At 45.6% G+C, this 14,098-nt stretch overlaps 1 protein-coding gene across 7 annotated transcripts in view; it reads left to right on the top strand.

Annotated features, from left to right (window-relative positions):
- Positions 1 to 14,098, top strand: part of KIAA1217 (KIAA1217 ortholog) — a 330,037-nt gene that overhangs the window by 240,274 nt on the left and 75,665 nt on the right. For all 7 annotated transcript variants that reach the window (XM_060161598.1, XM_060161618.1, XM_060161607.1 and 4 more), the window contains one exon: positions 5,218 to 6,050. In XM_060161598.1, coding sequence (XP_060017581.1) covers positions 5,218 to 6,050 — 833 coding nt within the window. The remainder of the gene's footprint in view (positions 1 to 5,217; positions 6,051 to 14,098) is intronic.

Here is a 14,098-nt window from a genome sequence, read left to right on the forward strand (position 1 = left end):
CCGCTGAGCCTGCGCGTCCGGAGCCTGTGCTCCGCAACGGGAGAGGCCACAGCAGTGGGAGGCCCGCGTAGCGCAAAAGAAAAAAAAAAAAAATGGGGAATGTTTCAACTATTCCTAAAGAAACTTCTCTGAGGTGCATTTTGGGTAAGGGATCTGATTACAGCTCTGAAGCCATGTGTCAGAGGAAGATGATATTTTGTTACAATAGTGTGTAGCCGCAGTACCTGTTAGGATCTCTACAGGGGGGTTAGTCAGGGTTATCTTGGGGCCCTGTGCACCATGTGCTGTTACCCTTGCTGTGTTACTTATGTCATTTATGGTCTCCTGTGTCGTTGGTATATGTAAAAACCCAAGACCAAACTTGAGGGTTTATTTAGGATTTTCTGTGTGTTCTTTGGGTTTTGGGTTTCATTTTGTTTGGTACTGTTTCTCCGTTTACAGCCAAATCAGTTTTGTGATACTTTAAACTTTTACGGGTGTCAAATGGAGAAAAGGAACAGGGAAAAAAACCCTGTCTGCTCTTGTCCAAGAGTGGGACATTCCGAGGAAGAGAACGTTTCCACTTGGTTCGTAAAATCACCAAAAGCTACAAATAGAAATAAGTCTTTTCCATAAATATTACTAAAAAGGGTTTAGCCGTCTGTACAGGTGACCTTGATTTGTCCCATCTGCCAGAAACCCCGTCTGCATCCAATCTTTTGTAACTGATGCGTTTTACATTGTTGTACTTGATTCATGGCTAAAATTTTGGAATGGGAACTATGACATCCCTGTGTGTGTTTGTACGTGTGTTATAGATGTGTGGCATGGCCAGAAATTTGTAAAAGAGCTCTATTTAATTGGCTTAAAGGAAATTAAGTGCTTAAGTGAATACTCAAATATAAAAGAAACTGTCCAGAATGAGGTTCAGGCTCACGTCATCTAGGAAATTCAGTATTGAATTAATATCTGGTGTTAAAGTTAGCTTAAGCTTGTTGGTTTGATACAGGTATGTCATTAGAGTCATCAACATTAGGTATAATAATTTCATTGTACCTGGATTTACTAGAAATCAAATAAGACCTTATTATTCCTGTTAAAAAGTTTGTCAGCAAGAAAAATAATGTGACAAAGCTTTTAAGTAAATAAAATAAAGGTAAATGAAGAGTTTTGGTTAAACTCTATGGGAATAATGTTCTGGAAACGTCTGTCTGGAATAGTCTCTCCAGATTTTCGTACCTTGAAACTAAACTTAGTTCTAAGATAAGATTGAACTTAATTAAGAAAATAAATCTTGGGGCTTCCCTGGTGGCACAGTGGTTGAGAGTCTGCCTGCCCGATGCAGGGGACGCGGGTTCGTGCCCCGGTCCGGAAAGATCCCACATGCCGCGGAGCGGCTGGGCCCACGAGCCATGGCCGCTGAGCCTGCGCGTCCGGAGCCTGTGCTCCGCAACGGGAGAGGCCACAACAGTGAGAGGCCCGCGTACCGCTAAATAAATAAATAAATAGATAAATAAATCAATCTTGAAGGTAAAGTGGTACAGAACCTGAATTTGGTTCTCTAAGAGGACAAAGTTTTCTTAAAATATTGAACTCCTGTTGGTAATAGATCATGAGTTTTTGTTTAAGTGACCTGTATTTGCCTGGGATCTTTTATCTCTGGTTAAAACTTTTGATATTTTTGACAGATGTCCCAAAGATCAAGTTCTAAGTGGGATTCATTTGACCTCTGGCTAACGTTGGGGTTTTCTGGAGAGTCTCTGGAACACCTCACATTACTTGTTTTCTCTCCATCTCAGAGAGAGGAATGTTAAAGTAATTGGGCTTATTTGGTGGGAGGCATTGTCAAATGGGTGGTGGTAAAAGCTTCTCAGGTTGTGCTGTATGGGGAAATGCTATTAACATACACATTCCAGAAAGCATATGGGGCTCCTAAAATTCTGGCACAGCCTGGTAAACGATATCAGTCATAACTTCAGTAATTACCGTGTTGTCAGAGCCACAGCAGTAGTCAGTTTTCTATTCAGTTGCACTGTAATCGCAGCTGGCTGATGCCAAGGCAAAAAGGCATCCTTTTAACAGCTAGGTGATCCGTTGCTATCTATAGTTTTACAGTGGCTTTTGAATGACACTCCAGCTATTTTGTGAAGAAACAGGCCAGAATAACGAACTCCTTTATGTGCAAGTATTTGTACCATTCCCAGGGAAAATAGGGAAGGGAATGAGAGGACATGTTGCCTCAGACCTTAACTCCTCTGGCTGAGCTGGCTGTCCCAGCCGCTCCGGCCGTTACGCCGGTATATCCAACCCTTACACCACCTTCCATTCCTATCCAGGCCCAGTTCCTGACACTGGGGCCCAGGACTTCCCTCCTTATAGGATCAATTAGAAAATGCTGGGAATTCCCTGGCGGTCCAGTGGTTAAGGACTCAGCACTTTCACTGCGGCAGCCTGGGTTCAATCCTTGGTCGGGGAACTAAGATCCCACAAGCTGTGCAGCGCGGCCAAAAGAACAAAACAAAACAAGAAGATCCTGTGCTAGTTTCTGGGGCACAGGGACTTGGTCTGGAATCGCGGTCTAAGGCCCAGCAGGGCACCGGATTTGAGCCTGGGGCCGCTTCTGGGACAGGGGTATTTTCCTTACGCCATTATCTCATGGGGGGCCTAAATGGAAATAACCAGCGGCTGGGTTTCTCAAACTTGTTTAGTTGGAAAGATTGCAGCCCTCCTTGTAGAGAGGATGCTCTACACCTGAAGCCCACTTGCCAGCACCCACAGCTGAACCAAATGGGGACCCCGGTGAGGGAAGAAGGCCCTTAGGAGAGCACTGCTCATTAGTGCATCTTAGCAGGGCCTTGAAAGGGGAAACCAAGGCAAAAGGGTTGGCACGAAATTCAAGAAATTCAGCAAAACACATGAAGACCTCTCTGAATTTTTGGAAAGGATTTATCAGGCCTACACACATCATACTAATGCAGATCCCGAGGCCCCTGCACATACTAGAATGGTAAATTTGACCTTTTGGGGCAGAGTGCCTCGGATTTCAGGAGAACACTGCAAAGATTAGATGGTACATTTGGAATGAACCCATCTCAGTTGGTAGATGTTGCTTTGAAAGTGTTGAGGGAACAACAACAGAAGAAAGATACAAAACGAAATGCCACTTTTCTGGCAGTGGCGTTGGCTTCCTGGAAGGCAGGTGACCCGGAGAGGTAGGCCACGACTGGGGAAGGAACAATACGCTTATTGTGAGGAGTAGCATCGCTGGAAAACAGATTGCCCTCTGCTGACACAGAACAGTAGAAGGTGAGAGCCTCTCATGGTAGAGAGGATGCTCTGAATGAAGAGACCCAGGGACTCCCTTGGCCTTGAGGTACCCAACTCCCCACAGGAGCCAGGGGTGAAATTGACAGTGGGGGGATGACCTGATTGACTTTCTGACAGGCCTCACCCTGAAGTTTTTCAGCACAATAGGGTGACATCTGAGTCCCACCAGAACATGCTTTAAGACAACAGATGGTACTTACGAACATCCCAGAAAAGGAGACCAAGCCCTTACCCCCAGAGTCTTAAAGATAACCCAGAGACTGCTGTCAGACCTCCCAGGTAGGGACTCAACACAGAGGAACCTGCCCCACCGAGGACTGACAAATATTTACTCAAAGGCCTTGAGCCTCAGGAAATCTCAGATACCTGCTGGTGTTTGTGTGGACACCTTTTCAGGATCGGTGGAAGCATATCCCACCTGGACAGAAACTCTCTGAAGCGGTTAAAGCCCTCCTTAGCGAAATTATCCCCTGACTTGGATGAAGGCATTAAAACTGCATTCATCCTAGAGACGGCAATCAACAGGAAAAACCAAGAAAATGAATCATATATCAGAAAGGAGCGTTGCTAAAACGTCAGGAGACATTTAACTTGGGATAACCTTGCTAGTTGCCATGCTGTGGATCAGTGGCTCCCAGAAGCAGGCTTAAATTAAACACCTTTAAAATATTGTATGGTACTCCATTCCAGGTGTGTGCCCAGGCAGGAGAATCTATAAACGCTAAAAGACCTAGCGGTTGCCAATTACATTAAAACTTTGGGCTCTATACTGACCTCTGCTCCTGAGTTTGACTCCAACAGGTCTGCCCATCCAACTGAAGTAGATGGGAATTCCATTGCAGCTGGAGAAGGGGCAACCAGTTTCTTTAATTGTGTCCAAATAAATAGCACAGGAATTTATATGTATTAGGAACTGGAACCAAAACCCCAAGTTCAATTATGAATTAGACAACAAAGTGCTAATAGGTTTCATCGGGTTCAAATAGTTGTAGATAAACAAAGGCTGACAAAAGATTCTAAGGAATATTCGTCACCTCCGTTCAACAGGAAGTAACCAGCCAGAGTGGTCTTCCTCCCTTTTCCCACAAGATTGTGGAATGGACATTGACAATGGGGAATTATTATAGGGAAGAACCTTTTGTGTTCTATTTACGTTAGTCACTAAAGGGATATTGCCTATAAGCTTAAAATATACATAATGGCCCATCTCTGGGAACCCTGACTCCCAGGTAGTGAGCATTAAGCTAAAATACCTTTGTTTAGCTCACAGGAAACATCCTGACCAGGCCCACCTGTGATTCCTTTCTGCAGGGAGAAAGAAGTTAACACCTTCCCTCTGGAGGCTGACCGGAAGCAGGAAATGTTTGACTTCACTCCCTCCCCTTTTAGTATAAAAGAAGCCTGAATTCTAACTCAGGCAAGATGATTCTTTGGGGAATGGGTCCACCGTCTTCTCGGTCTGCTGGCTTTCCAAATAAAGTCACTCTTCGTGCCCCAACACCTCACGTCTCGATTTATTGGCCTGTTGTGGGGCGAGCAGTACGAGCTTGGACTCCGTAACAGCATCTTCCCATTCTCTCTCTCTGATTCCGCTTCTGTCATCACATCTCCTTCCATGACGCTGACCCTCCTGCCTCTTTCACATATAAGTGAATGCATTGCATTACTTTCACATAAGTGATTGTGATTGCATTGGGTCCACCTGGATAATCTCCCCAACTCAACATCCTTAACGGGGGTATCTACAAAGGCCCTTTTGCCCTGTAAGGGGACATGGTTACAGGTTCCAGGGATTAAGGTGTGGACATCTTGCAGGGGCCACTCTTCAGCCTGCTTCATGAGGGAAACCACACTGAGATGTCTCTAAAAATATGAATATCAAAGTAGATTTTCTAATTTCTTGCTTTTCAGATGCAGAGAGAAATGGTTTATGCAAGAGGAGATGGCCCTGGTGCCTCTCGACCTGGACCCGCAGCTCTTCTACCCCACGCCATTCCAAATTCTCCACCGTCCACTCCTGTGCCACATTCCATGCCTCCCTCTCCATCCAGAATCCCTTACGGAGGTACCCGGCCGATGGTCGTTCCTGGTAACGCCACCATCCCCAGGGACAGACTCTCCAGCCTGCCGGTCTCCAGATCCATCTCTCCCAGCCCCAGCGCCATCTTGGAAAGAAGAGACGTGAAGCCAGATGAAGACATGAGCTCCAAGAGCCTCGCGATGTACCGAAACGAGGGTTTCTACGCCGATCCTTATCTTTATCACGAGGGGAGGATGAGCATAGCCTCTTCGCACGGCGGGCACCCACTGGATCTCCCCGATCACATCATCGGGTATCACCGCGCCGCAGTTCGTTCAGCCAGTGCTTACTGCAACCCTTCTTTGCAAGCGGAAATGCACATGGAGCAGTCACTGTACAGACAGAAGTCAAGGAAGTATCCAGAGAGCCTCTTGCCTACTCTGGGCTCCAAAACGCCCCCGGCCTCTCCTCACCGAGTCAGTGACCTGAGGATGGTGGAGATGCACGGTCTCCATAACGCCCACGGGCCCTCCCACACCATGCAGTCAGACCGGGTCTCACCCAGCCGCCAGGCCTTCAAAAAGGAGCCCGGCACCTTGGTGTACATTGAGAAGCCACGGACGACTCCAGGATTAGCCGGAATTGTGGACCTCGGCCCTCCTCTAGTTGAGAAGCAAGTGTTTGCTTATAGCACGGCTACGATACCCAAAGACAGAGAGACCAGGTAAGGCGGTGAGGGTGGCCAAGGGTGGGCCACGCCCACGTGCTGGTTTTGAGGGCTGCTTTACAGAAGTCGAACCAAGAGAACAGTGGTCAGCTGAGCGCCGGCCTTGAGCACTGTGCCCTGTGGGTACTGGCCGCTGCGGGGTAGGGGAGGAAGAATAGGACCAGAGGGCTGTTGTCAGCAAAGAGTTTCTAAATCCGGTGGTCGAGTGAGGCTGGGCAGTAGCCAGGCTAAAGGCAGGCAGGCACCCCAACAAGAGAGGTCAGAACAGGCCTCCCGAGTGTGGATCTAACGGCAGCATCGTTAATGTAAGTCTGAATAATTGAGAAGAAAATTATGATTTCAGAAACCATTCAGACAAATCATCAAAAGCTGATCATAACTGATCTCCCACGGAAAGTGAGTGAGCGGTTCAAGTGTTAACTGTTTGAAATGGTGGTTTTTGTTCTTCCTTGTGAAGTGCTATTTTGTTTACTCATCTGGTTATGAGAAATGAAAAGGGTGTGTCATCCAGGGTGATAAAAACATGAATTTGCATAAAAATAGGATGATGTCGATGTAATACTCATTCAGGAGTGGTACAGAGATCAGCAAAATTTTTCTAGTGGATGTGACACTCCAGGAATTTAAATTTCTTTTTAAGTTTACATGTGTTTATAATTTACCAGCCCAGAACCTCCATACTACATCTTGAAAACCCTCAAGTCTGTAGAGTAATAGAAAAGCTAATCTTTTTTTTTTTTAATTTATTTTTGGCCGCGTTGGGTCTTCGTTGCTGCGCGGACTTTCTCTAGTTGCAGCGAGCGGGGGCTTCTCCGTTGTGGTGCGCGGGCTTCTCACTGTGGTGGCTTCTCTTGTTGCGGAGCACGGGCTCTAGGCTCGTGGGCTCAGTAGTTGCAGCAAGTGGGCTCTAGAGCGCAGGCTCAGTAGTTGTGGCTCACGGGCTTAGTTGCTCCGTGGCATGTGGGATCTTCCCGGGCTAGGGATCGAACCCATGTCCCCTGCATTGGCAGGCAGATTCTTAACCACTGCGCCACCTGGGAAGCCCCAGAAAAGCTACTCTTGATAGAGGGGATTTCTCTACCCTGAACTGGCTGACAGAAGGCAACATAATAATTATAAAAATCTGGTCAAAGAAACTGAGTCCAAAGGAGGGTTAAGCATTTGACCTGTTGTCATATGGGAATTCAGAAGGGGCATGAGAAATAAAATTCAGATATTCAGCCACTCAGTACCTCACTGGAACCACTGTTGCATCCTCCTTACCAAAACCGGTCATGTCACTTTCTACTACATGACCTTGTAAAAAGAAGGCCAGAATTGTGACTGGAATGTGATGGTATATCACTATCTTAATCACACAAATGGGAACGCTCTGTCCTCACTGGCAGAATTTTATCATGACAGGGCCATCTCTTATCTGGTTCCAGAAGAAAGATTCCAGGAAAATGGAAAGAGAATAAACCTGGAAGTTGGGGGATTATCAATGTACCAATAAGCTCTAACCCTCTCTACACAGTTTAAAAAAAAAAAAACACAGCAACAGTGGGCTTCCCTGGTGGCGCAGTGGTTGAGAGTCCGCCTGCCGATGCAGGGGACACGGGTTCATGACCCCGTCCGGGAGGATCCCACATGCCGCGGAGCGGCTGGGCCCGTGAGCCATGGCCGCTGAGCCTGCGCGTCCGGAGCCTGTGCTTCACAACAGGAGAGGCCACAGCAGTGAGAGGCCCGCGTACGGTTAAAACAAACAAACAAACAAAAGAACAGCAACAGTGACTGGCTTGAAGTAGAGTGAAGTGGTTTATAGACAAGAGCTACCAAATACTCAAGGAACAAGAGGTTACAAATGGTCTTTGCTCCGCTGCTGTAGTACTGGTTGTAGGGCTACAGGTAACTTGGCTCTCTAGTTAACTGCTTGCAAGGTCACCAGGAGCCACATCTGATACCGATGGGGCAGGTTGCACATTTCCCAGAGATCCTGTACATGGCGCTGGATTCCATGACAGAATGAGACTTTGCATTGTTTCCCTTGTGGAGGGAGGGTATACATTCTTTGTGTGGAAAGAAGGATGAAACAGGTATTTGCTGAGAGAAGAATAGAAGAACAGATGATGGCAGAGACAAGGCTATGTGGTTACCAAACCGTATTTTCTTTTCCTCTGGGGCACAAAACTATCTGCACCTCCGAGCCTCCCTTGCAGTTAAGTGTGGCCATGTGAGTGGGTTCTGGCCAATGGCAAGTGGGTAGAGTTGATGTAAACTGTCTCCAAGAATAGTTCCTATTAAAAAATCTGCTGCGTGGGAAACAAGACAAAACGATGACAGGCTTGATTACGCAGGACTAAGGAAAACGAAGACTCGGAAAAAGGTATTTATTCTCTCCTTGCCAAAGTCCTTAGGAAGTTAAATTCTAAGAAGCAAAGAAAGGGATGCCTCCCACGACCATAGAAAGCTGAGGGGTGTGGGATAAATACTGAGGCTCTTTGAACAGACCAGTGTCACAACCAGAGGGAAGTCCACCAAGACGTGCCTTAAGGCTATAGGGAGCTTGCGCCCTGTGCTTCTAAGAAAGGGTAACACCTCTGCCCCGGTGGGCTGTGAGGGACTGGTTGGGAAATGTGTGTCACTGATAGGAAGGGACTTGGAGTCATAAGAATTTAGTCCAGGAAATAATAAGAACTGTCCGTCTCCAGGGCCAGAATCCGTCCTCCCCCACCACCCTGCTGACCCACCTCGTGGGAATGAGATGATCGTGAGCTTGATTCCACTGTTTATCACATCCAGCCACATGCACCCTGCTGAGCGCCAGGCACGCTCTGGCCAACGATGGCGTCTGGCTTCTCGCTCAGCACCTAGTTCATCGTCACGCATGTGGTTACCACGTGCATATAACTGAACATCACTGAACCCAGTTCCCAGGATTGGCTTATGGGTGGGACCAAAATGAAGGGCCCTCTGCTATGTGGAGTTGCCTCTGTACTGCTCCCTGATCAGAGTCTTGAAGAATTTTAGTCTTCGGTAGCATCGGTATATTTTCAGGGCCTCTGCTTCCTCAGGTTTCTGTTTTTTAAGGAAGCTCAGAAAACGCTATGGGTTTCTGTCTTATGTGTTAGCAACTCCTTTTAGAAAATCCAAGTTCTTATTTCTAGAAAAACAAGGATTAGGAAAGTTGACTAAAGATTAATGTTCACCTAAAATACACTGTCATGATCACTGCCGTATTCTGACATATGGTTGTAATTCAGAATATGATTTCACATTTTTGAATTCATTCCTGTAAATGTGGAATAGCAGAGGAGGAATTTTATCTCACATCTTGTCTAGGTGATTTCTCACCACAGGCTAGATTCCCTTCTCCTGTAGCCCTACACACGCGTGTGCGCACGCACACACACACACACACACACACACACACACACACACACACACACCGTCTACATTTAGAGTTGGTATTACTGAAACACCTAAACATTCCCACTGACTCAACCCAGGCACATGACAAAAGTATGTAAAGAATGATTCTCGAGTAAACACTTGAGTCTGGACATTGTGCTGCTAACACTGCTACCCACCACCCCACTGTTACCTGGACAGGTCGGAATGCGCCATACTTCCTCTTTTTCAGCTGCAATTGTAAACTCTTGGAAAGCTGGATGTCTAGGCTGAAATGTAGTCCTGCTGGGTAATATAAGAACACTGACGATAGCTATCATTTATTGAGAGTCTTTTATGGACCAAGCGTGATGCTAAGTAGTTTCCATACATCATCCGATGTAATCGTCATGACGATCCAGTGCGGTATGTACTATCATCATCCCTATTTTACAGATGCAGAAACAGAGCTCAGAGAGGTTAAGTAACTTGCCCAAGGTCACAAAGCCAGTAAGTGGCATAGAATGATGTCCAGGTACATTAAGGAATCCATACTTTTTACCGCTGTGCAGTATTCTGCCTGCTGGGTGAGAACTGTGAGCCCCACTTTCACCCAGCAGAGAAGTGAATTTGGGAGTGAATTCGAAGCATTTCAACCAGGACAAAATGCTAAGTAGCTGGGCTTCCCTGGTGGCGCAGTGGTTGAGAGTCCGCCTGCCGATGCAGGGGACGCGGGTTCGTGCCCCGGTCCAGGAGGATCCCACATGCTGCGGAGCGGGTGGGCCCGTGAGCCGTGGCCGCTGAGCCTGCGCATCCGGAGCCTATGCTCTGCAACGGGAGAGGCCACAGCAGTGAGAGGCCCACGTACCGCGAGAAAAAAAAAAATGCTAAGTAGCTGCTCTGAAAGGATATTTACAATCATCAACATGGTAGAATTTGCATAATTATGCTGCTAAATATATACATGTCATTTAAAATATAACTGTCCCAGCTAGTATATTAGCAGAATTATGCAGAGATAGGGGAAGAAAGAAGAGAACATTCTTGGTAGATTTTATTTTGAAAAAAATGAATGTGAGTACCATGTCAAAGAAAATTTTAAAAACAAGAACACCAGAAACAATTACTGAAGCACACAATTATAATCCATTGCTACACCTATACAGTGGTGCTGTTTTAGGTATATTTAGTCTGTGCAAGTAAATATTTGTAAAGAAGCTTCAACCCCTAAAAGTAACTTCATGAGTACAGGGTCCTATAACGTGTCAAACCAATTTCTGTTGCAATTTCATAATATTAAAAAGCAAATCCGAGTGTTTTTTATATGAAACTCTCAAGTGAAATTTTACATCTAAGATGTGAAGCTACAAAAACACAGGAGGGAGACTGAGAAATCTGTAGAGATACTTTCTTTTGGGCACTGCTGGATTCATATACTCTTCAGAAGACCACTTCTGTGAAATAGCCCATTAACTGCAGAGTGTTTGAAATCAGAGAGAAAAATTTTCTTTCTCATCTGTACTCAGGAAACTTCCAATGGTAGCTTTTTTGTTTTTTTTGAACGCAATTTTGTAATAGCTCTATTGACTTGAAAATGAGTTAAAGACAAAGTAATTTCCCCTTGATCTTGTACGTAGCTCATGTGCTTCGATTTAATGAATTTGGCATCTCTTAAAAAGATGCTTCCACAAAGCATCTAGCGGTGACAAATTATATATAGGAGATCTGGAAAAAATAGTGTAGAACATATATGATGGTAGCATCTTCCTCCCAAGACGGCCATGGACTTTGGGGTAGGAAAGCGGATTACAACTGCTTTGACCTTCAGAATAGTATGGTTGTCTCTCAGTATCTATGGGGATTGGTTCCGGGAGCCCGTGGATACCCAAATCCGCAGATGCTCAAGTCCCTTATTTAAAAGGGCATAGTTCAGTCAGCCCTCCATACCGTGGTTCCACATCCACGGATTCAACCAATCTGCAAAATTCTTTCTGCCGTTGGTTGAAACTGACGTCGCAAAACCTGCGAATATGGAGGGCTGACTGTAATTCTCAAGTCTGAGCTTCTAGAAGGAAAATGACCTTGAGTGCTGAGGTGGTTTTACCCAGATGATTTCCTTTCAGCAAGGCCTCCAGGAAGAGAGTGGGTCCATGTGACTAAGAGGCCCTGTGCAAGGGAGACAGTGTGTGACAGGTGACTGTGGGCGTGAGGCTCTGTCTTGCCAAGGTTATAAAATTACTTCATTTAACGGCATCATCATCCCTATCCATGGCACATAAAACAGCCCTTAAGAACTGTAAAACTCTAGGACATTTATGTTTTGCTATTTTGTGTTTATAGCCCGGCTCATATAATGTGAAATATCTCTATCGAAATAACACTCAAAATTCAAGGGTGCTCACTGCAAAGTGACTAATAGCTCTCCTTCCAAATGTATAACAGATTCCTCCTAATAAAGTATTTTTCAAGACATGGTAAACTTGAACTGAGATCATACTTTTTACACTGTTCTGCACCTACAGTAGCTAAATTCAACAGACTAGTCAAGAATTCACTTGGGAGCAGATTCTTGCCTGTCTGGGCACTTGTATGTGGAGGAAAAGAAGCCACATGACAGCTGCTGTGATTTCTAAGGCATCGCAGATTTAGAGAAGTAGAATCCTGTGCCTTAGAATGAAAGGGAAGGAAAATTTCTATGTACAGGAGGAAGCCTGCATGCTAACTGGTAGCTTGGGTCTGTTCTTAATCATTTTACATCACTTTCTCATTTTATGAGCATGAAGTATTATTGTGTTGGTAGCTTTGAGGAATAGGATACATCCTCGGTTTACCAGTTAATTGAACATCTGAATTCATATTTGTGTCATTTAAAATGTTCACAGTGCCTGGCATACCTTTGAAGATTTTCTCAACTATGTTAGATATCCTGCTAGAGAGGTGATTCTGAAAAAGAATGGTTAATTTTTTTCCTTCTCCTGATTGTATAGTCAAAAGGGAGCTATATCAGACATCTTGTAAGTAGTTAGACTTGGGATCTTCCCAGAGCAAGGTTTCTTAACTTCTGCACGCTTGGTATTTGGGGCCTGTCCTGTGCATTATACGGTGTTTAGCAGCATCTCCAGCCTCCCCGCATCCCACTAGATGCCAGCAGCAAACTTCCCTGAAATGCTGCCCCAGTCGCAACAACCGAAGATGTATGTCTCCAGACATTGTGAAATGCTGTCAAATCCAAAACGTGGATCTCGATGATGATTAGCTCAGTTCTACCCTTTCCCTCGTGGTAAAGCAGCTTCATTATTGTTAGAACTTGCTGTTATCTTTGGTTCAACCAACCTGTGATCGGTCATTCATTGAGAGGCAGTCACGTGCCACGTTTATGAACATGGTCTCCAAAGCCAGATAGCCTGGGTTCAAATGCCTGTTCTAACACTTGTTAGCAGTTGTAAACTCTGACAGATCACTGAGTCTTGCTCTGCCTCAGCTTGCTCGTCTGTAAAATAGAGACAATAATAGCACCTACCTCATAGCATGGAGCAACTCATTACAGTTAAGTGCCTTGTGCCATGCCTGGCGTAGCATAAGTGCCGAGTTCCTACTTTGAACAAAGCACTCCACTAAGTGCTACTAAGCCCAGAGATGAATACGCAGAAGTGGTAGGGCAAGGGCTGTGCCAGAGGAAGCAGGGAGCAAATGGTTAACTATAATGCTAGGAAGAATATAAAGCAGGCGGGCGGGGGCACAGGAGAGAGTAAACGTAAGTGCGCGCGGAGAGTGGAATTAGGTGGGATGAAAGATCCAGTCGAGAATGTTTAGGCTCTCAAAGCCACTTTTCAGTCCCTGTCAGGAGAATAGTGGGGGTCGTACGTTGTCTTGGGACCAGGTGCCAAGAGACAAGCCAGGATTACAGCATCGGCTTAAAATTGCACCTGAGCTGTATGACGGATGCCTAACCGGGTAGCGCTGAAATTATTAGGTTATCTGATGCCTGCTTTGATGCCTAACAGTGCCTGACCGATTCAGTTATTGTCTGAATTGCTTTCCTGGGTAGGTCTAATTAGGGATCAACACATGGTTATTGAGCTCTTTGTGTGCTTAGCTGGGGACTGATTGCTTTGCAGGGTACAAAGAAACTTAGATGTGTCCCCACCTGCAAGGAATACGAACTGGGGAAGACAGTCATAAAACATTAAAAGCATAATACAAACGTGTAAGCTATGCCACGGTTAAGCGCAGGAAGCTTCTGAGCTACGAATGCTTATTAAATAACTGGTTTTTAAGAACAATCCCAACAATAGGATTGCATTCGTAGGTGTTGCCCAGGGATGATCTTGTCACCCTAAGAGCGGCAGCGTCTCCTGGTGAAGTGGAGAGAAGAGAGGAGGCTTTACAAGTCACTAAGGGGGACGGTGTCTTTCCCTGAGGCTGGAGGTGCAGGGGGAGAGCTGTTCCCAGCATCTCCCAAGTTCAGCTGGAAAGTCAGGACACGTTTTCCTTGAAAACAATGAGGAACAATGAAAGGACTAATAATACACTGTAGGTTAAAGAGGCTTCCATGGGCCAGCTGGAAATCCAACCACCATGTTATTCCAAGTTCTAAACAATGAAAGTAGACGAAAACTTTGCAGTTACAAGCCTACCATAATTTGGGGACGGCTTGTACATAATTAATTCCAAAG

Source organism: Lagenorhynchus albirostris, chromosome 1 (genome assembly GCF_949774975.1).
Source record: "Lagenorhynchus albirostris chromosome 1, mLagAlb1.1, whole genome shotgun sequence".
NCBI classification, from domain to species: domain Eukaryota; kingdom Metazoa; phylum Chordata; class Mammalia; order Artiodactyla; family Delphinidae; genus Lagenorhynchus; species Lagenorhynchus albirostris.